This window comes from Bombus pascuorum, chromosome 9 (assembly GCF_905332965.1).
Source record: "Bombus pascuorum chromosome 9, iyBomPasc1.1, whole genome shotgun sequence".
Classification (NCBI taxonomy): Eukaryota; Metazoa; Arthropoda; class Insecta; order Hymenoptera; family Apidae; genus Bombus; species Bombus pascuorum.
In genome coordinates, this window is record NC_083496.1 from 13,314,681 (window position 1) to 13,341,892 (window position 27,212).

General features: G+C 33.1%; 2 protein-coding genes and 1 long non-coding RNA gene across 14 annotated transcripts in view; 2 read left to right on the forward strand and 1 right to left on the reverse strand.

The window, feature by feature from the left end:
- LOC132910982 (rho guanine nucleotide exchange factor 17) overlaps positions 1-7,229 on the forward strand; it is a 70,296-nt gene extending 63,067 nt beyond the window's left edge. For 8 of the 9 annotated variants that reach the window (XM_060967217.1, XM_060967221.1, XM_060967222.1 and 5 more), the window contains 4 exons: positions 1-327; positions 1,510-1,680; positions 2,587-2,870; positions 3,332-7,229. In XM_060967217.1, coding sequence (XP_060823200.1) covers positions 1-327; positions 1,510-1,680; positions 2,587-2,849 — 761 coding nt within the window. In that variant the 3' untranslated portion in view covers positions 2,850-2,870; positions 3,332-7,229. Of the gene's footprint in view, positions 328-1,509; positions 1,681-2,586; positions 2,871-3,024; positions 3,215-3,331 lie in introns of those variants that run through there. The other variant, XM_060967218.1, reaches the window with a different exon arrangement.
- LOC132910991 (prostaglandin E2 receptor EP3 subtype) lies at positions 323-26,598 on the reverse strand. 4 transcript variants are annotated; one of them, XR_009658886.1, is made up of 7 exons: positions 25,161-26,598; positions 23,881-24,120; positions 14,749-14,926; positions 13,970-14,208; positions 11,340-11,568; positions 804-937; positions 323-469 (listed from the first exon to the last, which is right to left on the reverse strand). XR_009658886.1 is itself a non-coding variant. In XM_060967254.1 (6 exons), exons 1-6 carry the CDS (start codon positions 25,458-25,460, stop codon positions 876-878), a joined length of 1,248 nt encoding a protein of 415 aa, XP_060823237.1. In that variant the 5' UTR covers positions 25,461-26,598; the 3' UTR covers positions 323-875. The 4 variants fall into 4 exon arrangements, 3 of the variants coding, with proteins under 3 accessions (XP_060823237.1, XP_060823235.1, XP_060823236.1); XM_060967254.1 differs by having other exon boundaries at positions 323-937; XM_060967252.1 differs by lacking the exons at positions 323-469; positions 804-937 and adding an exon at positions 7,575-9,372 and having other exon boundaries at positions 25,161-26,597.
- The window catches only part of LOC132911006 (uncharacterized), a 9,364-nt gene continuing 3,276 nt past the window's right edge, over positions 21,125-27,212 (forward strand). The window contains exon 1 of the long non-coding RNA XR_009658894.1: positions 21,125-21,236. This is a non-coding gene — a long non-coding RNA (uncharacterized LOC132911006). The remainder of the gene's footprint in view (positions 21,237-27,212) is intronic.

Consider the following 27,212-nt stretch of genomic DNA (forward strand, 5'->3'; position numbering starts at 1 on the left):
TGGGTGGTTGGAATACACCCGACCCAACGACAGTATCGGTAGGCACAGTGGCTTCTCCAGTTACGAAAATGCTTCCGGTATCCGGGAAACTTTGGTGCGGGTGCCACAATTCCGTAAAAATCCTCAACACCCACTCGCTAGATATAGAACACACTTTCGCCGTTAGCAACGACACATCCCTGTCGGTTTCCTGCATGGCAAGTTCCGGTGGGCTAGGAGTCTGGATTTCTTTGCACAATAGCGCCGTGCTGCGATTGTTCCACTCTGGTAGCTATGAATGCTTGACGGACATCAATATAGCACCAGCTGTCACCAAAATGCTTACCAGTAAGTTTCTACGTATCTTAATCTTTTAGATGAACAAGATACCTATGATAGCTTATTATCCTTATGTTAGACATATTTTTAGTTCTTTGCAATTTTACGTTGATCCGTACGCGACATATGTTTCGTTTCATTTCTTTTATCTCTAAGATAGAAAACATAGTCTTTTTCACTGAAATATCGTTCAATAAAAATAGTTTTATCGACATAAATGCAATATTGATTACGAAAACGTGAAAATATATCCAAATTATGAACTATCTTCGAAAGTAACTTATTAAATTTCAATTAATTGGAATAAAATGTAATTTCTACCACAAAGAGAAGTTAAAGAAATTTAATTCTAAAATATTATTCCCACGTCAGTTTTAGATTTATGTTGAAACTGACTTTAAAATATAGAAGTTGAATTTACGTGAGGATCGTAAAAAGAACTACACCTGAGAGAATATAACCGAAGATAAAATAGAAAATCTTACCTGATGCGAAAGGTCGTTAAACGTAGGAACACCAGATTCCTTTCAGCATTTCAAAGTCGTTTCACAAGTAGATTAACGGTTGTTCTTCACGAATTGGACCGAGAAGTTCTCGTTTTGGCCACCTATTTGTGACACTGATCGTGTTTAAACAAAATACATAATCAAAATAAAACGTAGAGGAAAACAATATTGAACATGCATTATTAACACTAATACCACCGACGACAATACAGATAAAATACAATACTTATACGAAAAAATTAAAGACAGGAACAACAATTATATATCTGTACAAAATTATAAGTAATAAGTACTATATTCAATTTCTTGTTTATTTACTTTTTTAATTTAATTTTTAATTTACTTTTACTTTTTGAAATCTATGAAACACGCAATGGCATCAAATTTTTGACCGATAGTCTTTATCAAAAATCATAGAATAACCCCCAAACATACAATGAGCTAAATCTATTAAATTTCTATGAAGTTATTAATTGGTCATTTTGGCCATACTTTTAAGTTTACTATTAACACCAAATTTTGCAATTTTCATTAATAAATCTTTCTTCAGTCTTATACATTGGAAGTTTTCCAAATAAATTCCATATCAAAAACTTTAATTCAAGTAAACCTTACACAACCAGATATATTTTCTCGATTTTATTATATGGTATTTATTTTAACGGAAGCTTTAAACTTGCTGCAGGTTGCGATGACATAATACGACAGCACAAGGCCGCCTGTCTCAGGGTTACCGCACTTTTGGCTTGCAACGAGTTGCTTTGGATCGGCACGAGTGCCGGTGTACTATTGACCGTGCCAATTCCCCATATAAAGCCATCCACGCAGAGGATGTCCCAACCACCGATCGTGATTGGTACGTATTGACGTCACATTCGATCGTTTATAATCGTAGCTTATTGCTTTCGATATAATTAGAAGCTGGCCACTGAGTTTACTCGTGACTTCTCAACGAAGTGTTTGCTTCGACACCGGCCAGATACAGGCTCGATCAATCATTTAGGAATTTTTGGATTTCCCTGTGTATCTAAGTAAACTGTCTACTAATAAATCTTGGGAAACGGAGCCTTTTACGTGACGCTACAAGCTTTCAATCTCTACTACAATTTAATTGCTATATGCAATATTCAGTCGTAGAAAAATTGGTGTATCTGATACATCAAAGAAAAGGTATTTTGGTCCTTGAATGTTGCAAAATTTTGTTAATACGTATGTTGATGAATAAAATGTTTTATTCAACGTTTTCTGAATCTGATTTAAATATGGCAATTGTATCGTTCTTCCATCGCCCTTGTACTGGTCATTAATATTTCAATTTCGTAGAATTATTTAGAATCAGCGCCTTAATTAGATTAACACGATGAAATATTTATATTGTACTTCGCTACATTAATTACTAGGTCATTGCATGTGAAGTAATCTGAACGTACTTGGAATCATTGCACAAGAACATGTATTACTTTGCAAATTTTGTCTTATGACTTGTAAAATTTCATTAATAATATTAGCTTAATTGTGCACACGGGACCAGAAAGTATGAATAACAAAAAGTTGTCATCTCTTAGAAATAGAATTGCAGTATATATATAATAAAACAAAAATAAGTAAGAAATGTGGTAACCCGCTATAATGTTTCGAAATTAAAGCTTGGAGCTAGCAGTAGATTACATTTTTAGTGAATAACATTGTTGCAAATAATATCGTCGAGCTTTACGTCGAAAAATATTTAGAAAGTAAAACTGTATTTTGTTATATTTTTCAGGTGTTCCTCATGGACACACCGGACACGTGCGTTTCCTCACATGCGTCGAAACGACTACATTGTCGAAGCCGGATCCGCGTCCAAAAGTGAACAGATACTCTCTGAAATCTAGCAAAACTCAACAGAACAACATCAATCGCGGGAAACTCTTGGTGATATCAGGCGGAGATGGTTACGAGAATTTCAGAGGTGCACAGGCATCAGCCGAGCTGCAGGCTGGTCGCGAAGATTCGACCAACCATCTGCTGCTTTGGAAGGTGTGATCTGATCTGGCACGGCCCTCGGTAAGTTCGATTCGAAGCACTTGAATTAAAATTTGTTATGACATTTGATAATACATATGAACTACTAAAAATTCAAATTGATCGGCTCTATCTTTGGATATTTCTTGACTTTTCATTTGAAGTAAAATCTACTGAAGTCACAAGTTACTTTTAGGTTGTAACATATGAAATGTACAATTTTTATATATTTCACTCATATTTCACTGAATTCTACAATGCATTTATGCATGTAAATATCAAAAAATTAAAATCATATAAAGAAAAGATTTTAAAAGGATGTGTGATAGTACATCTACAAAGATAAAATTATTTAGAAGATAGATACCAGAAAATATGTTACAACGAAATAAGAATATTAAAGAAGAGTTCTTAATTGTGTTCCAATCACCTTGATCTCAATTCCAAAAAATCGTATTAAAACTCGTACACATTTAAATCTGAAAAATGGGAAAATTTTGCAGGTAAGGGCCAAAATTCACTCACGTCGGCATGACATGCCGTGGGAATCATTGTTGCGTGTGCAATCCACACGCGGTCGGGTCCGTCATTGTCCGATCGTGACTGTTCAGGACTTGTTCGCCCGACGATTTTTCAGAGAACGCGGGAGAGTTCTCTGGCTCGTTTTGGCCGAGTGGATCAAAAGCAGGATAAGGGAGGTCCGTTATTTTCAAGGTGCCAAGAAGCACGCGTTCCAAACTGCTATGGAACCGGACTAGAGAGCTTTCTCTAAATCTTTTGTTAATACCGATCGAGAGAGTCAGATCGTTACAGTAATATATTCGAACCTTACTGGCTCGTTTCGAAATGGAACTACTGAAAAGGTTCACTGAAATCAGATTCAAAACGACAGAGACACGTTCACGCGTGTTTGAGACACTATAGAAAAAAAAATAATCACGTTCGATTGAATCTATAAATAATTATTAAAATATATATCATTATGATCTGGCTGTTTTGAATATTATTTGATTTCAGTAAATCGATTCCATGAAAGTTTGTACTTTTGCACTGGATATGAATGAAACGTTGGTTTCTCGATGTTCGATCTCGCGGCATTAATTCTTCGTGTGATCACAATTTAAATGTCGTTGTACTTCGATATTCGGTAAAGGATGGTACAGGTGAACGACCGTACACGCGTGCTTTAAGCGAATCGATGTAATTTCGCGTGTACTATGCTCGTGTTAAATATAATATATATACGTTGAATTTAACACTAGAACGCAATGGATTACGATACCTGAAAGAGCGTTGAATCGAGCTTAACACAACACCGTGACACTGGCCTAAAAATACCTTTAAAACGTTAAAAGGGAACTAATCGAGTTAGAGTGCCAAAACGAATTTATCATTGTCCATCGATCGACGCCGCGCGCTCGAGAACTGACGTATAATATCGTTGTTCGTTTTATTAATAATTCAACTGATCACAGCAGAATGTGTTCGCGTTTAATCGCTAATGGGATTCTAGCGAATTCTGAGACTGGATAGATAATAAAGAACTCGGGCGCAAATAAATTTCTTTCGAATTTAAAATTCTTGCGAAAGGGCAATGTCATTGTAATTGCAAGTCGAGAGAATTATACTTTAGTTGAGTTATCTCCAGTAAAGAGAAATGGAAAATAAATAAAATCTCAATCGTTGAACTTTTGGCATTAGATTCTGACTTTTCGTCTTCCTAATATGTTCTTTATTTGGAAGAAAATAAAAGTGTTATTGCAGATGGATAAAATAATTTTGTTGAAAATGTAAGAAAAACTGTGGGAGTCATAAAGAAATGTATATTGGAATAAAGAAGGTTCCTCAAAGCTTCGTCGCGATAATTATTATATATTAGCGTAAAATTATTCTGTTGTTGTTATGTCCGTATTAATGGTACAAAAATTCGAGTGGCCAATTCGTATAGTTTCCCCTGTTCAGGGTACTTCTGGATAGACCTTAAGCTCTTTATACATCTCCCGCGTGTTTTATTCGCTTCAACTTTGAGCGATTCGTCTGACTTTTTTACAACTTCGCGTATATATCGACCGTACATAATTAACATACAGCGTATTTGACAATAATTAATTGATATCGATCCTTCAGATAGTCTTACTCAAGATCACGATGCAAATCATTTTTTGGTTTTCAATTGTACAATCAATTTTCGCGCACTTTGCCCTTCTGATTTTCGAAATTGCCAATTTTATTTTTGCGCGGATGTTCACACGTTGATTAGTTTCATCGATACCGAAGTCGTAACTATAAAAACCTCGCCCTTACCGCAATGATTCGTTTTTAATCAGGACCGAGGACACTTTACAGCTTCGGATGTCTCTTTCAGAATACTCGATTGAATGTTGACTAATCTTCCTTGAATTCATTTTACGAATTTTAGATTTCTCGCGAAGCCAAGGTGAGATATTCAGAGTATTATTATACTTTTATGACGGCGTTTGATCATAGCAGAAAATTAAAAAAGAAATAAAAATTGTTATCCTTCGATTACGAAAATTGAAAGAAATTGTATGGATGCGTTGTCTAATTATATATATAATATATGCAAAAAAGAGACAAAAATTATATTTAAAAAAAATAAAAGATTATTGGAGTGAATGTTTCTGAGAGCTGTATCATTTTGATGGAAGAGCCGGCGATGCTTCAAAATGCTTCAAGACTGAGTCGCTTAATTTTAAAGAACACAATAGAATGAATCATGTTAACCCTACACATAACCATTTTATTCAATCAATGATATTAATGCGACATTTCGTAAGAAGCATTAGAGCCTTGATTTTCGATCTTCCACGACCGGCTCGAACCGAAAAACGATTACAAGATTCGCTCTACAATCATCATAGAAATAGAGACATCTTTTTGATGTGTATATAATTATCGACATACCTATATGTGTGATAAATTGTTGTTCGCAAGCCTATCGCTCAAAAGCAAAGTATAGATGTTAGAATTGATATAACGAGGTCATAAATTAAAATATTAATCAAACATATAGCGGTATGCATTTTATAAAAATGTCCTGAATCTCAAACCAGAAAAATTACTTTTATATTGATATCTAAATTATTTATATGAAATGTGTGCACTATATGCAAAACAGCAAATTATATATCTTCACAACCTGTTTTTTAGACTGTATTCTGTACAAAATTTTTTTAATTGTTTAGCTGATCAATTATATGAAACTTTATTAGTAACCAACGGTCAATATATTATATATTATATATACTCTTTGTAATACAAGATACACGGCAGTCTCATGCGTCACTTGAACCTCTGCATAGTATAATTATAATGCTGGTGAAACGTCGAAAGATAATTCCTTCTAGATAAACTCGAAATAATCCCGATAACATAGAATTAAAGCCATAAAAGCCGAATTCTTGAAATTCTCAAAATTTCTCCTGAAACTTTTTCTATCACATTAGAAAAAATGAAAAAATTCTAATCCGATGGTCTTGAACCAGCTATCGAACGCTTTGTTTTGTCTTATGTTCCTTAAATTTCATTTCTTTTAGTTCTCAGAACATATCGATAGCTGTCCAATCTTATGACCTTATTATATCTCTTCCACCAACTATGCAATCTGTTGCTAATAAAAATTGTTGACCGCGTACGGGCTTATATTTTGTTTATCGGTGTGATTTCTATTATCGTAGCCGAAACGTATATACATGTTTGCATGTGATTGAGCTCGATTGCGTGAGAAGGCTAGAACGAAAGAACTGAAAAAGAAAGACGAGAGAATCGTGAATATTTGCCTTTGACTTTGCGTCCTTTCGCGAATTGAAAAGTATCGATCCTTTCGCGAGACAACGCGTGCAATCATATCGTTCTAATTGTTGTTGACGCGTGTGCCTGTGATGGATGGTGAACTACAATCGTATGGGGTGCGATGGTCAAGGATGCGACTGCGTGTACCAGAAGCGTAGACGATCTTTTGTTAGTCAACGTGTTGTTAGTCAACAAGGAATATTTACAAATTCTATGAAATTTCGTTACGATCGTCTCTGTGTATTTTTGTTCATCTCTCCATATAGCGAATATGGAGATCGAACGAACTTAGATAGATCTTTCATCGACGCGTAAAACGTGGGAGACGAGCGTGGAATTAAAAAGTCAAGTTATTATTTATTGTAGCTACTTAAGGTACGTAAAAGTACGCCAGACGTATCGCGATTGATACTGTGTACGAATGCAACTGTGGTATATTTCTAGTGTGCAATAAAAAAAAAAAAAAAAGGAAGAAGGATGTCATGTATTCAGCAACGATCGCGTCCCGTAAGTTATTGATTAATGTTGTTAAGTGTTTAGAAGCAAGAGATACGTAATTGCGTATAAAATATATTTGTATTATATGTATTCCTTCCTTTCCACTCGTTTCATTATTTCGTTGTCTCCAACACGCACATTGCTGATTATCACTTGTTTGAAATTATCCTTTTTTATTTATTATTAATAATAGCGAAGTTGAGTAAGATCTTATTCGAAATCTAAGATGTAAAATCGATAAAACTGGCACTTAGTAACTCACGAATATTAATTTATTCAATTACTGGAATTTTTATATTCAAACATTAATTTTCACATATCGTAGCACCAGACAGATTCAGACAAGCCATCAATTTTACATTTTAAATGTCATCACACGTAATTATTAACATTTATTTCCTATAAGAATCGAAAATATGTATTTTTTCTATCGGATATCAGAAACACAAAAAACCGCTTCTAAATCTCTAAATTAATCTCTAAGAATTAATGCTGAGTATTCATACCGATACAAAGTTCACAAAAAAAAAACGAATTTGTTAAACAAATTTATTACAAAAAAGAAGTAATTAAAATGTATTAATATAATTATATTGATACAATAGAAGGTGATAAAGTATTTATCGCTATAAGTTACATCGGCTTCCTCTAATGAAGTACCAACTTATTGTTTGTTAAGTATAAAGCACGAGACTACTGATTAATTTATTTATATGCGATAAGTATTTCCATCAGTGTCATATCTTGAAGAAAAGAAAGATATATATATTTCTTTCTCAATTTCTATTTAAATTTTATAAGGAAATACATTGTATGATGAAAATACGCTTTGTATTTAATGCTTTGGTAAATTGTCGGTTCATTGCATTCATTTTGTAACTACTGCACACTTGCATTAATTTATTGACTAGACATACATTTACGCAACTATACTAGAAGCATATGTCGAAATTTGCATTGCGATTATTTCTTGCTTACTTACTTTATTATACTTATTTAGAATATAGTTCTTGATACACTTAACTACACTTCTTGTTATTATATATTATCTTACGTGTAAATTTTTCTCTTTAAAGACAATTTGAAGCGAATTTTTACATTTCTCGCAAAATACCCGATTTAAAAAGTACATCGAACAAACAACACTCACTCTCACTTGCAGACTGCAAACGAGTAGAGTCTTGCATATTTTTCCGGGTATTTTATAATATTTTGAAGCTTTATTTTAATATACATATAATGTACATCCATTAATACGATACACGCACCATGTGCCATAATAATTTTTTGGAATGCTGTTTACTCACTTCTCTAATAAAATTCAATAATATATATAAAGAAAAAAAAGAAATAAATAAAACTGAAAATAAGAATATCAATATCTGTCATATTTTCGTGTAATCCCATTAAATTCCCTTGATATATAAAGCGCGACGCCTTTTTTATAAAACAGTTAAAAGATTAATTAGGTAATCAGAATATTAAAATATCCAAAATTACAACGATTAAAATTATTCGTAAAATGTATCATGTACAATAACACGAAAACTGCACAGAAAATGTATGAACATTGAAAATGTGCAAATTGTACACGAAAAATGAGCGAAGTATCAATCTCAATTCATCTAATTTATTCCTCAGTTACTCATTCTCATGATCTTGAAGATTTCTCAAACGAAAATAGTTTCATATTCAAACTTTCCTTTGTTTTAAATATCCTTCTAATCATTAAGCAAAATAAAAATCGTACAATTTCTTCATAATTTCGATATTTCGATCGATATCAATGCCAACTGAAGGTAATAGGTTTGCCAGGCGTTTGATGAGATATTATTCGTTGAGATACTTTAGTTAATAATCGAAACTATTTTAAATATTCTCCTAATTGCCAACACAATGATCGTAATTTCGTAATATCGAATTTTTTCGTAATTTCGCTCGATATCGATTCTAATTTAGAGCAATGGATTCGCCAGTTATTCGATGAAAGTTCGTAGCGCGGTTACTCGTGTATATACCAAGCGAAGATCTTCCAACGTTCTCGAAGAGCGTGCAGCTCAAGCCTGCCTAACATCGTGACTATTGAGCTGTTTCAGGAAGATCATTCGCCGAAGCCTATCTCAGATCGGCACCGCCACTAAATGAGGATCGTGTTCCTCGCTGACGGGCATGGAGGGTGCCTCGGTGATCGGGTTCGACGGATCACCACTGCTGCTCTGGTGGTCTGTGGTACCTGTCAGGTGTTAGAGATTCCATTTCAATCGTACGGATCATCAACATCAGCCTAAGCTGATAGGAGAATACTACTTCTGCCAAAAGTTCTTCATCAGCTATGTTAATGAGAAAACTGATTGTTACACTATGCAGATAATTACGCTATCGCTTAAAAGGTTGGGATCACTTATTCGATATGAAGAAATATTTGGGCCTCTATGTTTTTTATAAAATTTTATTCTGTTTTATATCTGTTTATTTTTTTAAAATCATATACTTTCTAGTTGTACTAGTTACGGGGACCCCTGTATATTTAAAAAAAAAAAATATATATATATATATATAGAACTACAGTGGAAAGATTATGAAAAAGAAGACTATGATTATTAGGTTGTATCTATTTTTCAAACGTTTCGACGAGTCGTGTAATGTGTATGAATTAAATGCAATGAGATGTCACAAAGATATACTACAGAGATAAAAGATAATAGAAGGTATTTCCTATAAATCTACCAAGAATAACAAATAGTGAATTAATTTATTTTTTATTTTTTATTCTTTTTTTTTTGTGTGTGCACTACGGAACGATCCCAAACTTGTAAATTTTAAGCGATAATGCATACTTCAAAAACGTAAAAACTAAAATCCCCCTGTCCCACGTGGTTTAACGATTTTACCATATTTTTATTAGGTTTATACTTTGTACCTCCAAAATAAAATAGCTACTGTGTTTGATTGAAAATTTCTTTTGACAAGCGACGTGCAATAATTACAGTGAACTATGAACGCTAGGCCAGATTAAACGAGGAGACGATAGAATATATTATTATAATAGAGTACATTGATTAGAAGATCAACCGATTATATTGATTAGAAGATTATAGTATAAGTTATAACAAAGTACATTGATTAGGAAATGATAAGGATGTGTTAAGTGGAGACTCAAACATGTTTCGGTAAGTACTAATTTGCTTGTCCAAATCGTCACTAAGAATCGATTCAATATCAATTTGCAGCTCGTATGAAAGTCCCCTATTTGTTGCGAGGCAACCAAAAGATCATCGTCCCCTGAGGGTCTTCTTTATCGGCCTTCTAACTTCTCGTTATGCGTACCATGAAGAAACCGTATAATGGTTAGGTAGACCTTTAGATAGACCATTTTCCGATAGACAAACTCACGATATTCATGTTAAATGACACGTTGAAAACCAAAAGTACATAGACCAATTACCCTTTGTTCTTTAGTCGTTCGAACGATTCAAAGTAAAACAGTGGTTAATTGGAAAGGTTCAATTATACAATGTAAAATAAGTCACGCAATTGCGACGAGAGATATCTTACGTTTATTTAATCATAAAAAATGTCTTAAGATAGTACTTCTTATTAACAGAGTATTATTAAGTATTATTTTTAAGATACTATTATTAATGTTATTAAATATTATATTATTATTAAATGTTAATGTACAATATTGAATACTGAAATCCACACAAAAAAAACATGACAAGTCAATTTTTGTTAACGTTCTAAATTCTATGTCAGTTGGTGACTGAAAAGTTGTATACAATATATAACATAGTTAAAGAAGAGAATAATCTGATAAAAGAAAAGAATAATATTAGTTTAGTTGTTTTGTTAATTTAACTTAATTAATAATAAACTGCATAATTAATTGTATTAATATTTGTTATGAGTTCAAGAAGGTGACAAAAACATATATTTAATCCCAAGCTCAAACGGAGAAATAGTTTTGATGTGGAGTAAATAACGTATTGAATTTTTGAAAAATTTTTCGTTTTTCGTTTTCTAAAAAAGACGGAAAATGTGACTTATCATGTTTTTCACCTGTGACCTTCATATCAAATATACGAAGTAGATATTCCGCAATATATATCAAATTTCTATACTATCGGGTCCCACTTGCGTGACTAATTGTTCCCACCTCCTCTAAACACGTAATTTCCGTTTCGAATTGATGAGACTCACCATTGAACGAACTCGACCGGCTTCTTACTGGCCAACAGATCTTGCAAAGGGGTTTCAGAAGGCGGAATCGTGGCCGTGGCATTCTCAATAGTACGTAGATGTACGGATCCAGGGTGAAGTGAATACAAAGAAGGACATCGGCCGCCAGGTGAAACATACGAATCAGTTTTCGCGCGAATAGTGCCTTCTGAGGTAATTGCATTGCAAACTGTGCCAATGGGATGGAAATCTGTCGAAACAAAACAGTATACAAAACAGTAATGCCATAGTAAAGTAAAAGCAATCTATGAAACTTAATAATTGAGATTAATATACAATTAATCTACAATTTTAATAAATGTGTATAAATATTGTTGCGTACAACCTCAAAATATATTAAGTACAACGGACAATTAATTTACAATTTGTAATAGTCACTTGTTTCAATACAAGAGAATTTATTAATACTGCTAACTTTTATTTCATACAATATTACTAACAGTACTTCAACTGCGCAGAAAGATTGAGATATGTGGTTTACAGAAATTCTACGATTTTTAATTCAGCTCAAATCAACTCTAACTCAGAACGACGACTTCACAAAGTTTCAAAATTATGAAACACAATGACCACTATTAGGGAAGTATAATTATATATTGAGATACGTTGACTGAAAACGGTGTAGAATGAAAAGTATCACGGTCACCATAGAATCAATATGAACGCACGCCTCTAGGGTCAATGACAGAAATACATGGTTATTGACGACAAACGTTGTGGAAAATTTTCCTCGTCAAAAATCTCTCCAACATCCGGTTTCGTTTACAAAGCGAACATTAACGTGTTACAAAGATCGATCGTTTGCGAGCGTCGCGATCGATCGTACGTGACGATATTCCAAACTAAATCCTCGTGTTTAACCTTCGTCGCAGGCAGCGGAAATGCGTCACGTTCGCAATTTTGCTCGAGCAAATCGTTACATTATTTCCATCATCCTTGGAAACAGCTTCAAAAACGAGAAAATGAATAATTTTGTGGGAAGTTCAAGTGCAAGCTTTAAACGTGAGATTCGAGTGGTTGACTGGACTTCAGGGAACGTTACACGTTTTGTGAGGAAAACAACGTTCGTTGAATAAGATGCTGAGCGGATAAGGAGATGGAAATGCGGAATGCTCGTGAGTATGCAATCACCGTACCACACTGAGTGCATTGTTCGAGGCGATTGTATTCTTGCCGGCAGGATACATTTTGATTACATTGGATTAAAAATTCAGGAATGCGAAAGCTTCGGGCAATGGCAATGATTCCTCTGGAATAACACGAAATTTCCTATCCGGATTTATGAATCAATGAACTTATGTTCATCTATGTCTGCTTTTCGACGCCATAATACGCATATATTGAAATATTGTAGATCTTTGAATAAAAATCCGTAACTTCACTGTCCAATGCCTCCTTTACCGTGCTGGATTTGACAGGTTTCATTCATTATTTCAAGATCAAAGATAAGACAAACTATATAATTATATAAACTCTTTAACTGCTATTGATACTATGCGAGATGAGCATTCAACCGAGTTCACTTTACCGTTTACCACAAGCCGTTGTTATTGGCAATTAAAGGAATATTTTCGTTGTAAAAAGAAGACAATGAAAAATATGTTTAGTACATACTTTTTGACTGAACTAGCCTTTTTCAGTTTATTCAACTACGTCAACATAATTAAACATCGATTAATGTTATATCAACTACATTAATATCGGAATTGAATCAAATATCGTCTAATACATCATTATCAATTGTTAGATGGATACTTTACGAAAGGTACATGGTGTAGAATGAAAAATGTTATTTCACTTTGGAAGTCTCGTCACGGCAGATACGACGGCAAATTTTATCGATGTTTTGTTGGTGTTGGAGCAAATACTATCGTCGAAAGGATCTTCGAAAACCCCGTCACGTAAATACCATTGCCTCCACAAAAGAGAGTAACCGGAAGCTCTTCTTTCATAGAGACTTCCTTCTCGCAATCCGTTGACAAAACGTATCATTATGGCGAATTAAGATAACAACAAGATGAGCAAATACAATACAAATAGATATGAATTAATTACGATTTAATTGTCAGCGTTGTATTAGAGGAAACATAAAATTATAATTCATGATAACACAAGTGAATCGATATTGTCACTTGCTGGTTCCTTGATATTTCTACATTTTTTAATATTACACAAAAATTTACAATTTACAAGAAAAGTATGCAATTTAACAAACTTTAAAATCAATAAAAAGATTAACAATGCAAAATATAAAATAATAAAACATTATTCTTTTAATCTTCCTTGCAATCAGTTTCAATTTATCCAACAATTTAAATCCTTTGTTAGGAAATAAATTGTAGCAAGATAGAACAAAGAATGTAATTAAAGATATTTTCCTGATAGACAAATCTAGATGCTACCTAATATAATTAAGTATCTAAAGACACGTCTTTATCCAAAGATGTTCGAAAGCGGAAGGACTGGAAGTTACGCATTCTCCGAATTTTAATTAGCTTGCCAAAAAGAACCGCAAGCGTCATTTAATTGTCGAGGGTGTTCCGGCGTGAACGAATTAATTTAATCAATTACTTCCACGATCGATTGCTTACCATTTGTGGCATCCAACAGACAACAAACGATATTGATAGTACAGCCATCAATCTTGCGAATGCCCTTTCCTCCGCGGTAGTGACGATTTCTGGTGTTGGTCCTGACGCTGACAAAAGTGGTTTCGCTCTTGAAGAAGATCTCGTCACTCGTCGAAGCAGCCCAGTTTTGTGATTTAGCCTGCTAAGCGCTCTAGAAACCGCCAAATTGCACCAAACTATCGATAGGCAGAGACCCGTACCTGCCGTTTAAAAAGAGCAATTAAGATCTTCACAATATGCAAATATACATTTGATATGGAAATTATTTCCTTTTCGCATAATACAATTATAGAACAAACAACCGTGCAAAAGTTTCAAGGAATTGTGAATGACAGTTTTTGTAAAAACATTTTTGTTAATCATATTCGCGTTACAGCACATTTTATTCAATTTTTAATCGAAGCTGAATCAATGTGACAAAAATCACAAACTGCAGTGATCGCTTAACAATATCGATCGAATTTAAAATAGGAATTATCAAAATGTGTCGTTTTGTTGTTTAGAGTTATGGTAACACTGTTACTTTGTACTAATTTATATAAAATAACAAGAAAGGAATAATCAAATACACAAGTCGCTTTAGATACACGTCAATCGTTCCATTTTATTTTCCTTTCATTAAATGAATGAAGGTCCAATAAAAACGATTCGGATTATCAAGATTTCACCACATTAAATTATTATATTATAATCGAAACATACTTAAGGATTTATTAATCTCGACGATACCTCGTACTTACCGAAAACGAACCAAACATACGCGTAGGCGATATCAGCTGGATCGGTGGCTTCTCTGTATCGAATACATCGTTCGCCTTTGTAATACACGCCAAAACCCATAACTGGCATGCTTGTCAACGCCAGGGCGATTAACCAGAGCACTAGCATGCAACGTACAATTGCTGGGTATGTCACCTGCTAGGAAACACATACGTGTCACAGATTTAGTAGTACAAGAAGCAGGAAATATTATATGTTCCGTCGATAGTGTGGTAATCGAAGAAAGGAAAAAAAATTAACAAATAATTACTACCTACATATTATGACTAAATATTATGACGATATTATGAATTCGCTATAGTCAATGCACTGTTGACTGACTCCAGAGTTCTGAATAAAAAATAGTATTTCCATCCCTTATCAGCATATGTTATACCAACTTTTCAATAAAGAAACAAGTGCACAATGTGAAAACAGAGTTTAGTATCAGTTTCTTTTTGCTTACATTCACAACCACATGTCCTTCTTCGACACGTATGATCGCATCGATCATTGCTCAATGAGGCAAAGTCAATGAACTTCGATGAATGACGCGTGGCAGAAAACAAACGAAGAATATCGATTCGATTCTAATGGACCGATTGTAACAACGAGCAATGGGTAAATAGAATAGCGCCGAAAGGAAAAGAGCCATCGCTATTTTGTAAATGAGCTTCAACGGTCCCTGACAACACGAGGAATTTTATGAACGGGAACCAGATATAATGTAGATGTTGTTTTTCTTTTAGACAACATTCGGCTTAAAATAGGTGAACTCTTGATCTGCGTCACTATATCACTAGGGTTGTTGGCGATCTTAGATCTTATTTTAGATGTCTTGGGCACAAGAAAAATGCGAAAAGGGAATTACTATGATATCATTGTTTACATGGGGTGGAAAGTTTCTTCGTCATCAAGTAGATAATTCACGAAGATGGACTCTTGGAATTTAAACAAAGTAGGGCTCGCTGTTTGCAGAATGAAATTCTGTATTTTCCAGATATTGCGCTTAAAAGTTGAAGCAAATTATCGTGCTAGTTGTTATTTACGGAACGTTATGTTTTTGAGACTTATGTTCCTAAAAGTTTTTGAATTAATGTAAGGGAATAGAATTGTTTTGACATGATAATATAGATGTTTGCATTATAAAAATAAAAAAGTAAATCTTGAAACAGTACACAAATAATATTTTATCTGGCACAAAAAATGTAATATTCTGAATATACAGAATATACAGGAATCACTAATACAATTGTGGAACGTTTAGAACAGTACATCGATGAGATAGCGTGAGGTATGGTTTGCTTCAAATTTTATATAGAGTACTATATTTTTATTGAAATTAGATTAGAGTCTCGAGAGTTGCCTTTTTTCATTGCGTAAGTTTACCTGATTGAATTTTGTCTGATTGAATCGGGTTGTCCAATTTCTATACTGTTTTATTCGCAAAGGTAGAAATGAAAGGAAAGGAACGTAGAGATTACTTATTATTATGGATTTAAATAATTTACAGTCTATTTCATATATAAATTTGATCATACAATAACAAATTTTGTGAACAATGATATTACGAATGTCATAAGAATTAATGATTAGTAATCTGACATTTTTCTAGCTTTCATCGAATTTATCTTCAGCTCGTAAAAAAACTTTTATTAAAAATTAATTCAGTCCATAAAACACGTTGCCGTATGTAATAAATCGCTCTAGACAGTACTTGATCATATTATTTAATTAAAACATCTTTTTTGAACACGAACGAGATAATGAATAAAATATTCTTCTTATCATATTTTTGTATATCTACATCTAAAACAAATATACGAATATCATCGCTCAAACGTCGTAGCAAACGTGTTCTTGGAGAAATGGGAGAAGAAATGAAACCTTCACCGACAACTTTTTGTCGCACTTTTGCGGAGGTGGCTAAGTGCTTCCCAGAGGAAAAAGCGAAAGCCCATTCACAAGAGACGTTCAGTATGTAGAGGAAATAAAGAGGCTAAGGGAAACTAATAATTGCTGAGACATCGTGTCGTTTGTATTATATCTCCTGCTTCTAATGCTATTCCCTTTCGAGAAATAATTCGCTGTTTTACAACGCAACGTGTTGTTGCAATATCAGAACTACCAGAATGTTTAAAATGAACAACTCTTTACTTCTTTGTATATGATCACTGTAAAAAAATATTCATAGAATACTTAACTTTAACAAAATTATTATGGCACATTGTTTATTAACAAATAAAAAATATATGCATATTCTTACTTCATATAATTTTCGAAAAAAAGAACGGAATGCGACACCTATTCCTGTTTTAAAAATATTAATAAATAGCTAGAAAATAGTAAAAACATATGTGTAAAAAATATATTCGTCATTATTGATTCATAGGATCCAATGTACATAGATATTTAAAAAGTAATCTCCATCAAAGAGCAGAAAAAAATGGGTTGAAAAGACAGTTTCATCGCGATACAAAATAACGACCCAAAATATAATGTTAGTAATACGCGAGCCTGAATCTTGTATTTCGGAACGCCTAAAAACACCTCCACAATCCACGGATATAAATATTATCGAAAATATATATGACCACCTGAAACGAAAAATACGGAGTCACCATATTTCATCAAAGAATGATTGAAAAAGGACTCTTTCAGAAGAATGGAAAAATATTTCAAGTAAATTACTCAATTGAATTTATCAATTTGATAAATTCAATGTTTCAATGTTTTGTCGTTTCAACAACGGCTTCAAAGCATAATAAAATCGGAAGGAAATCCCACTAAGCATTCAAATAATTAAACTTAGCAATTTCCTCTCCTGGATATGTATTAGGTAAGTCTTAGTTTTTCCTATTAAACTGTAACTGTACAAGTACTTATTACGCATATATTTTTGCCATTTTTTAGATGCTTGTTAATATTTTCACGAAGAATATAGATAATCCATCCTTTTTTAATGAAAATTATTTTATAGATTTGTAAGAATACGCGCGTGTTTTTTTTTTTTTTTTGTTAAAATTTTGTTAATGAACTATTCTACAATATTTTTGATGAAATTAATTATTTTACGAATACGTTTTGCACTGACTATATGATACTTTTTACAGAATTTTTTTTCTTGTAAAATATATAGATAAAAATTAGTTCTTTCTTTTATGTTATATAATTATTTATATGTTCCTTTCTTCCTTTTCGCTTTTAAATACCAGATCATTTTTAATTTTGACACGTACATTTTGAAAATAATTGTGGATGCTCTCAAGAGATCTAGAAATCTTAAATTCGATGGACAGAAAATTGCTGTAGTCGATACATAGTTCGCATAACTGCTTTTTGTATCAAAGGAAACGTTGTTTCACGGTAGCGAAAATCAGGAGGTTGGTAGGTATTACGAGGTATTACGAGTGTTAAGTCTGAGAAATGGATGACGATGAAGATTGAATAATTTCTTCTCTGTTTGATGTAACGTTCACAAATATTAATAGCCAAATAATAAAATAAATAACAGTACAAAATACTTGGAGAGTTTAGGTTCAAACTATAATCTGATCAACTAGAAAGATCTAAAGTGTGAATATTTATGATTATAACTATGTACTTGTGAAATTTTTTTCTCCCTTATTAAAATAATGCTTATTAAAGTACAATTTTATTAAAGTACAACATTTGAAACATACAGTTGGAGAAAGATGATAAACAGCTAGAAATAAACGATGGAGTTAAGAAGCCAAAACATAGTAATTTACAAGCATTAATGAACTAATGAGTTCTCAGACTTAGTTACCTTGATATATCGTTCCCGGATAAAATCAAGGAATGTAAGATAATATTTCGTTTCTTAATATCGCCAACAGAAAAGAGATAAGTTAAAGTATTCTTTATATATACTTTATAACAGGAAACTAATTTTCACAATCGTGTACCGCACATCCTTACAATATGTCTACAATTGACTACTTCATTTCGGCAAAAGTGAAAATTTCTCACACCATAACTGTAAATATCCACGAGTAAAGAAACGATATTACATGGATAAAATTATCTACCAGACATATTCAACGATAAATAAAAAGCTTGATATGTAATATTTTGTCTCTCGACAAATTACGAAAATAATATTCTATCACAACATTAATAAATTTTAGCTAAACCTGTTTTCTTCTAGTTGGCAAAAATTATAGATAAAAGCATCATAGATTTCCATTCCGTTAGTTACATTGATTTTCTTCGGGCGGGGTGGGCCGAATTAGGGAACATTAAATGTACCACATAGTATCTTTTATAACATAGTCATTTAGTGTGAAATAATATGCTATTGTACGTGCGATCATTTACGGTTATCGAACACGATACGAGTATGAGGTTACGACGATAATGCTAATGCATTCTACATACCTACATACATATAATTGAACAACAAAATGAGCTTAACAGTATCAATAATTTTTAATTGCTTTAATGGAGAATTGAAGAAAATCAATTTTTCACGCGACTCTAAACCTTCAATCAGAAAAAAAAGAAAAAATACATATATATATATATAATATATAATCAAGTAATATTTTAAATTATTATCCAAAGAGTGTCTAATTATAAAATTCTATGATTAAGTACGTTTTTGTCACATCTACATGATTTTCAAATAAACTTGGAGATACTAATTCTACATCCTACAAGATTAGATCAATCTCTTCTTCACGAGTTTAAAATATCAAGAAGCTAGCAGTATTTTTATCCTCTATCTTCATTAATTGGCCCCCAATATATCTCTAAAAAAACGTTTCAACAAGAAGTTACTGCGTCATAAGCTCCACCGACCTAAAACAGGATTCTCCTAGCGATCTTAATTTTTTCGTTGCAAGCCACGCTTGGCTCAAAAATTCGTTCCATAAGGCACTTAAGCAGCTCCGAATTCCCTCTTATGTAACCAAAATATTTCGTGGAAACGCGATAGAGTGAAGACTATTTCTCAATCGTTAGCTCGTGATTTTCGTTCGTTATTAGAAGCGAAAAACGAAACATTGGTCCGGGGTTCCTCGCGAAAGTGCGTTCTCACATCGTGAATCACTCGTTGCCAATTCATATATCCTCTTTCCATATATTCGTCGCGAACACGACGTTTACGAGCTAATATCGCGAAGATAGTCTTCGCATAAAATTGAAAGATAATTTTACCCACTGTCCAATCATTGATCCAATTCATTTCGGCTTAGAGTCACAGTTCTTCTTTTATCATTTTTCATTTTCTAATTCTAATTTTTTATCAAATTTAATTAGCGTTAAACCATCATCAAAGTGTTGTTGAGATTGCAACACTATGTTTGGGCCGATAGAGAGGAATCTGTTACAGATAATGACAATCCACACACGTTCAGAGGATATCAATCCGCAGTTCGTCGACATTATAATCATCTTTTCGTCTTCTGCTCTTATATCCTTGAAGTTACCTGCACACCGCAATCAAAGGTGAGATCTATCATGTTCTAAATTTATAGTGTGTTCAACGAGTTCCCTGGAGTGACTGCTAACAAGAGGACTGGATTTTCTAGTTTTCCTTCCAATCTGCTTTGAATCGACCAGTTGATTGTGGCCTATTTTTGAAGTTACTCTATTAAAGCGGAAGTATGATGCGTATGGATGATAAAGTGGACGATATTTTTTTATACAGACGGTTGATTTCAGTTTTTGGTATTTTAGAGAAAAATTGTAGTGCAGCGTTATTGATAGAAAAATGCAAAGTTCCAGCTTAATAAACAAGATGTAATATAAAAATTAATTATGGCTCGTAAATGTGGAACATATTGATGACTGTCGAGAAACGGTCATATTGATGAACGTATTAATGATTGTCGATAAACGATTGTAATTTATAAAGATTATTTCAATTGTAGTCTGACAGCTATAACGTAACTATATTGGGATGTGGTTTTTGATGTCAGCTTGATGAAAATATTGAACACGTATGTAGATAAATAAACTCTGGCTCAAAAATTTCGGGATATCTCATACTTTTAATAAAATGTGATATTTGGTGTAAATTATGAATATGTTATGTAGTAGCGTATAATTCCTTTATCGTATCAAGTATTGAGTTAAATGAATTGTTACAAGATAATTGAATCATAATTTTTTCCAATTATGATGCAAATATATAAATGTTCTAATAAGTACATACACAGAAAAATACACACTATGATAAAGATAAGGTAGGTAAAGGATAAAGATGTATAATTTATGAAAATAATCCTAGCATTAATTTTACAGCTATAACATTACTAAATGATACTGTATCATATGGTTTCAAGTTTACAGCCACTGGTACGTGCATGGATACACGTATCCTAAGAAAAAGTTTAGATACCAGTGACTGACCATTCAGTGCAGAAGTGTGGTTTACATTAATTTCACTGACCCTGAATCTCTGCCTATTAAAAGTCGAGATACGTGCTAAATAATTCAAGAGGTACGAAATTCGAATGAATTCGTAATTCTTTTTCTTTCATTACTTAATCTGCAGTATATAGCGTAACATAAATAGAAATTATATTGTATTATTTTAAAAATCTTACAGTAACTAAGAATTCAATATAAAATATCGAAATTTGTAAAAGTATTTTCTTCGATAATAAATTTTAGATGAAAATTATTGTTTAAAAAATAGGGAAAGTGTCAAAGAAATTTCTTAATACACTACTTAAATCGAGGACGATAAAATTTAACAATAATGATGCAAGAGTAACATCACAAATCGAACAGTGTATGAAGACATTGAATATATTTAAATAATCTAGTGAAATGAAATATCGAATGAACAACGCAATGATTGAAAACAGTATAGGCGTTACGCGTGGACATATTTGGGCTACAATATGGGTCACAAATTTCTCACCGCAACACGCGACGCAACAAGTTCAATTGTATTTAGCGACGATAAAGCACACATGTTTCATTCCCAAACCAAATGTAGCCATGGTATTAACATGAAAATACATTTCTTTAATCGGGACATGAAATAATTAGCTGCTGGTGATCACGTACGTCTTTCTTTTTCTCGGAAACAACTTAAGGACTTTCCAAAGCTATCACTTGTTATCATTATCATGGGAAATGTGGCCGCCTGCTGTGAACCATGATCCCCTTTAATCACATTTCTTTAATTTGACCAAAAAATATATATCAAAGAATTGCAGAATTTGATAAAATCATTCGAGAAATAATTTCAAACAAAGTAAAATGGACCAAATGTATTATCAACAAATTTCTTATAATTTTTTTACGTAAATGACTACGATTCCGCTTAAACAGTAGCCAGAAAAAATAATTTATATCTGATTCATACTTGAAAGTAATTTGTCTCTCTATTATATTTGACAAAATTATTTTACGAAAATAATCCTTCTTCTTTGGTCAGTTGTCGAATTACACGACATAATGTTAAAGGGAAACAGGATATACATTTTGATAGTCCAACTGCATAAGAGAAACACTTGTTCCTCAGCCAGTTTAAATAATTGTTTCCGCTGCGTTTTAAATGGCCGTAGATTGATTCGACCGAATCGTTGGCTACATTCAAGTGATGGAGTTAATATTTGCGTACTGTCAACCCTGATACCGTACATACATCTTCAGATTCTTAAGAATTTCAATGCGAATATTTTCCTTAAGCATGTATTTTAATGATCGATACCTAGCAAAAAAGCCAATGATATCATCGCCTTCAAGTAAAAAGATATTTTATACCATTTCTCAAATATTTTTTTATGATAATATTAATTCTTGCTTACTTTTGATGAAAGAACTGCAGTGTGTCAAGTTCTCTGATTCAACATTTCCAATGAATGATCTTCCGGTTTTAACGCTCCGGTCATATAATTAGTTTTTAAAATAGAGTATAGCGAATAAAGTGATATAAAGAAGTAATTGTAGTTAAATAAATATCAATTTCCAGTTGCTTCTAACTTATTGCAAGCCTAATAAATATCTAATTTAAGTAAACTACCTTAGTTAATAGAGATAGGTGTAAAGAGTTCGGTATTGTATGATCCCTAATAACAAGTGTGCGCAAACAAGATACAAATGATATCAGTAAGATATTAAACAGCATTGTCATTTTCAGTAAATATTCGCATCAATTCCTGTCCATGTTGTGTATTGATAAAATGGGTCAGGTCCATACGTACATTTACTTACACTCTACGTAACGCAACTTTTATCACGTATAGATAAAACCTATGAAGCTGCTTCGACTATGTTACTATGGTGTTTTCACTCTTCCTTTTATCTCTGTAATGTATATATAGTTTCAAACTAGTCCTAATAGAATAATATCTAGTGTTTCTGGTATTAGACTCTTGCTTTTATTTTCGATCGATTTCGTCCTTATTTTGCATAATTTTCAGTTAATATTCAGAAGATTGATCCGAACCTTTTTATTGCTATTATTTACTGTTAAAATACTTCACAAGCCTTCAAAATACCTCATGAAGGAATATCGAAAAAATTTCGAGGAAATTTGGATTAAATATCAATATATTGATTTAATAAAAATGAATTAATTCATTTAAAAGAATTTAAAAATTAATTTTTTTTTCGTCCATATAAGTGTGTTTTTCAATCTCTAATTATTGAATTAATTGCAACAATAGTAAAACGCAATAACGATTTTTAAAAATAATTAACCAATTAGGGAAACGCTGCGTTTTTCCAAAGTTTTAATTTGAATTTCAAAACTTTTGTATTTATCTTTCATCATCAGGATATCCTTGCGAGAAAATCTTGGCGCCGCTTTCCCGATCACGTTCGATGCGAGAACAAGCTATCGTGAATACGAATGCCTAACTGAGAAAAAGAAGAACAGTTTCGGTCCAGAAATTTATTCAACTTTCTATAATATAAGTGTATATCATTTTTCAATTATGTTTTGAATATTCGATTTAAGTTATGTAACTGGAGATATACAGTTACAAGTAACCTGAAAGTGCTAGATAGGATCTAACGATATGAGAGTAAATATAAGATGAAGGGAAAATCCAACGATAAGCTCCTGTCAATACCAATGTCAATGCTAGTCGGTTGTTTGAAAAGGTTTATCAAGGATCTTGACTTACCCTTTGATAAACGAAGGGTCTGGTCAAGGCTAACCACCTCTCAGCTGCCATTACGATGGCGACGCAACCACTGAATAAGCCGAAGAGCCTCCATACCACCCGAAGGGAACAAAACCCCCTGGTAGACATCACACTGCCTACATAGATCGTGATGTACATTTGCACCATCATCCCTAATAATGCGACCAGGTCGTTGATGGCCAAACAACGCAGCATCACCAAATGTTTTCGGTTTCTCCTCTGAAACAATTTATTTCAATTTATATACCAATTAGCTCAAATTACTGAATATATTTAGATTATTTTGAGAATTTCTGTAATTTATCTTACTGTTTGTACTGTTTGATATATTAGACTTTTCTTTTTGAATTACAATCTGCACATTATTAATTGTACTATTGAATTTTATTTATTTTATCTATTATTAATATATCCTTTTTATATTGTAACTCTATGTACAAGTAGCCTATGTACTATTCACTTTATTATTAAAAAGTAAGCATATTTTGTCACCGCTTATGTTGGTCGGTAGTATTGAATGAGATAAAGTGTATTATACGAAGAGATTCTCTCTCATATATTCAGCATACATACATTAACTTTCTCTATTACGTTCAATGAGATATATCACACCCTTGCTACAAAAGTAATCTACTGAATAACTCGTTAAAATGTGTTCCCGAGATATCACTATGAAAAAGTTCTTTAGGATTGTAAACTAGAAACGATAAAAATGTTATATGATCCTATTTTATGAATATTTTTTTCGCACTGATAATTTTGATGAATAAGGTAATATATTACTATGTGTTTAAAGACAGTTTATTTAAACATCCAGAGAACCAATGTTTCTGAGCTACGTATTTTCGAATCAAGGGCACGATATCTATTACTCATTAGCATTTAAACCCGCATCGAAATATTTGTTTAGGGATACACCCACTGTTAATAGAGATACTATTATTTGTGAATAACTATTGCTTCACAAATAACAGTATCTCCTGGGATTACTATCAATCACATTTCTTAGAAGCGTTTAAATAGATACTTTGTGACAGTAATTTATAAGACACAATTAGTTTCTTTCTCTGCTATTAGCATTCAATATAAATTATTACCAATAAATACAAATATAATATCATTCCAACGTTACTAATATTAAAGTCTTATAATACTAATTATCTTCAATAATTATCCTATTAACAGAAGTTATAATATATATCGATAGATACATGTATAATAGAGTTTCAATTGTTATTACCTTGTTGAAGTGTTATTACCTTATCTCGATGAAAAAGTATGACTAGAGCAGACACATTGCCAATTACGCCAGTAATATATACAAGGGTGAGTACCACCTGAGAGGCGAAAGTCACGTGTCTTTTTGATGGATTCAGAACAACGTTGGATATTAGAGTCGAATTCAGTGTCGAATTCAGCGTCGAATTCAGCGTCGAATTCAGCGTCGAGTCCAGCGTCGAGTTCAGCGTCGAGTTCAGCGTCGAGTTCAGCGTCGAGTTCAGTGTCGAATTCATTATTGACAAGGTTTCGTTCCAAACCTCTGTCGAGGTGAGCGACATTTTTTACGACTCTCTTTCTTTTTTACGGTCCGTAAGTAGCGTCAATCGATATTCCACGTAATATATCGTATCAAAATTGCAACCAGGCAATGTCCGTATCTGAATCCCCTTGGCGGGTAACTTCAAGCGAAAGTTTCGACGATATGATTGATGATGGAACGATTCAGAGACCTCATTGTTTATATGGATCGTTCACTCCGTTCCACAATCGTTGATCTCGAGTAATCGTCTATTTTCTCGGCTCGTGTTTATCTTTTTCTTTCCTCTATGTAAATAGGAACTATGCCGAAGAAAAAAACGGTTGAAATTTTTCCCGCTAAAGCATTATTCCATTACGACAATTTCTTAAATCGGCTTGTTGATCTTCACTATTTGTATCGCTGTAGTTATCGTGTACCTTTGGTACTGTATTATCGTATCTTACTCTTCAACGGGCGCTGTTGCAGTAACGCAGGCCACCGCCTTAACTTCTTTATGAAATGTGACAACGTTGTATTTGGACCCTTTTGTAAGACTACCTGCAGTCCTACCAGGGGCCCTTATTCAAGTCAGACTACATATGCTGCAAGCCAGAGCCAGTGCAACGGTCCAACTGCTCGGATTCATCGATCGAATAGCACAGAACCGAAATAAATCTCTGTGAAACCTGTTGCTGCGTGTAGGCCAGTTATCCTCTTGTGCGCTCTTTAGATCGAAAGTAACATCAAAGACGTTTACCAGTGAGGAAAATTATAGAGCAGAGTGGAACTTGAAAGACGCCTCTTAAACTCGCTTGTTAGAGTATTCTTCGTCATTCGTTGAGTGGTAAGAAGACAATTACACGAATCTATACATATTTAACTGGTATCTTACTAACTGCATATCTGAAGTAGGCCAATTCGATCGACTGTCGATGGAATTTCTTTTCAAGTTCCTTTAAACCTCGATCACCGAATTGCTAAGTGAAATCGCCGACTCTGTCGATAGCTCGATACGTTCTTCTCTGTTTCTTCTTTGGAAGATATTAGTAAAGAATTAACGATGCGAACCTGCGATTCCTCTAATCGAACTTAAAGATGTGGAAGAGGAAAAACACACTTCCATTACCTCCTTCGATCGCGAGAGTCTTCGCCACACTGATCCAAACCACGCGGTCGCCTCGAGTTTTGTTTACAATCGATAGACCTCCTGCTAGTGCGCCTGCGCCGTATTTTAAAGTCGGCGTCTGTTTGGCGCCATAACTTAGGGATGCTCTTGCTTAGAAATTTAACGATTTCTTCTTTATCGTTGAAAATTTCGATTTGGATGAGTTTGAAGTAGACTCGTACAAACTTTAATTCGAGATAAGGAAACGCAACATTTTTGTAGAAATGATATGTATATAAATGAGAATATTGTAGAATAGTATGCTTTAGATTGTAATCTTTACTGTGTTGTCATATGCAAAATATTATAACAATACCAAATACATATAATAGTATCAAACATTTGTGTCCATGATGAAAATATGCTACTACACTGATCTAAGCTATAAGTAAAATCAGATATGCATAGAAAATAAAAACCACATACCAAATGAGCACAAATTACACTGCCTACGCTATAGGACAGCTTCAATAAAACTAATGTAGAAATATATGTGCAAGGTAGTTCAATAATACTTACACGCCATATAACAAGAAAATTGCTCCATATAGAGACAGGTATGGTGTACATAAAGAAAAAAGAAAAAATAGATGTATGTCTCAACTTTGACCAACATATAATAAAAAA

Excerpts from the sequence above, each read along its gene's own strand:
- LOC132910991 (XM_060967252.1), bottom strand. The coding sequence starts at position 25,460 with ATGTCGCTCACCTCGACAGAGGTTTGGAACGAAACCTTGTCAATAATG. Across the intron at positions 24,121-25,160 it reads TACTTTTTCATCGAGATAAG|AGGAGAAACCGAAAACATTT; the intron begins GTAATAACACTT and ends AAATTGTTTCAG. Across the intron at positions 11,569-13,969 it reads TCTGTTGGATGCCACAAATG|ATTTCCATCCCATTGGCACA; the intron begins GTAAGCAATCGA and ends TTGTTTCGACAG.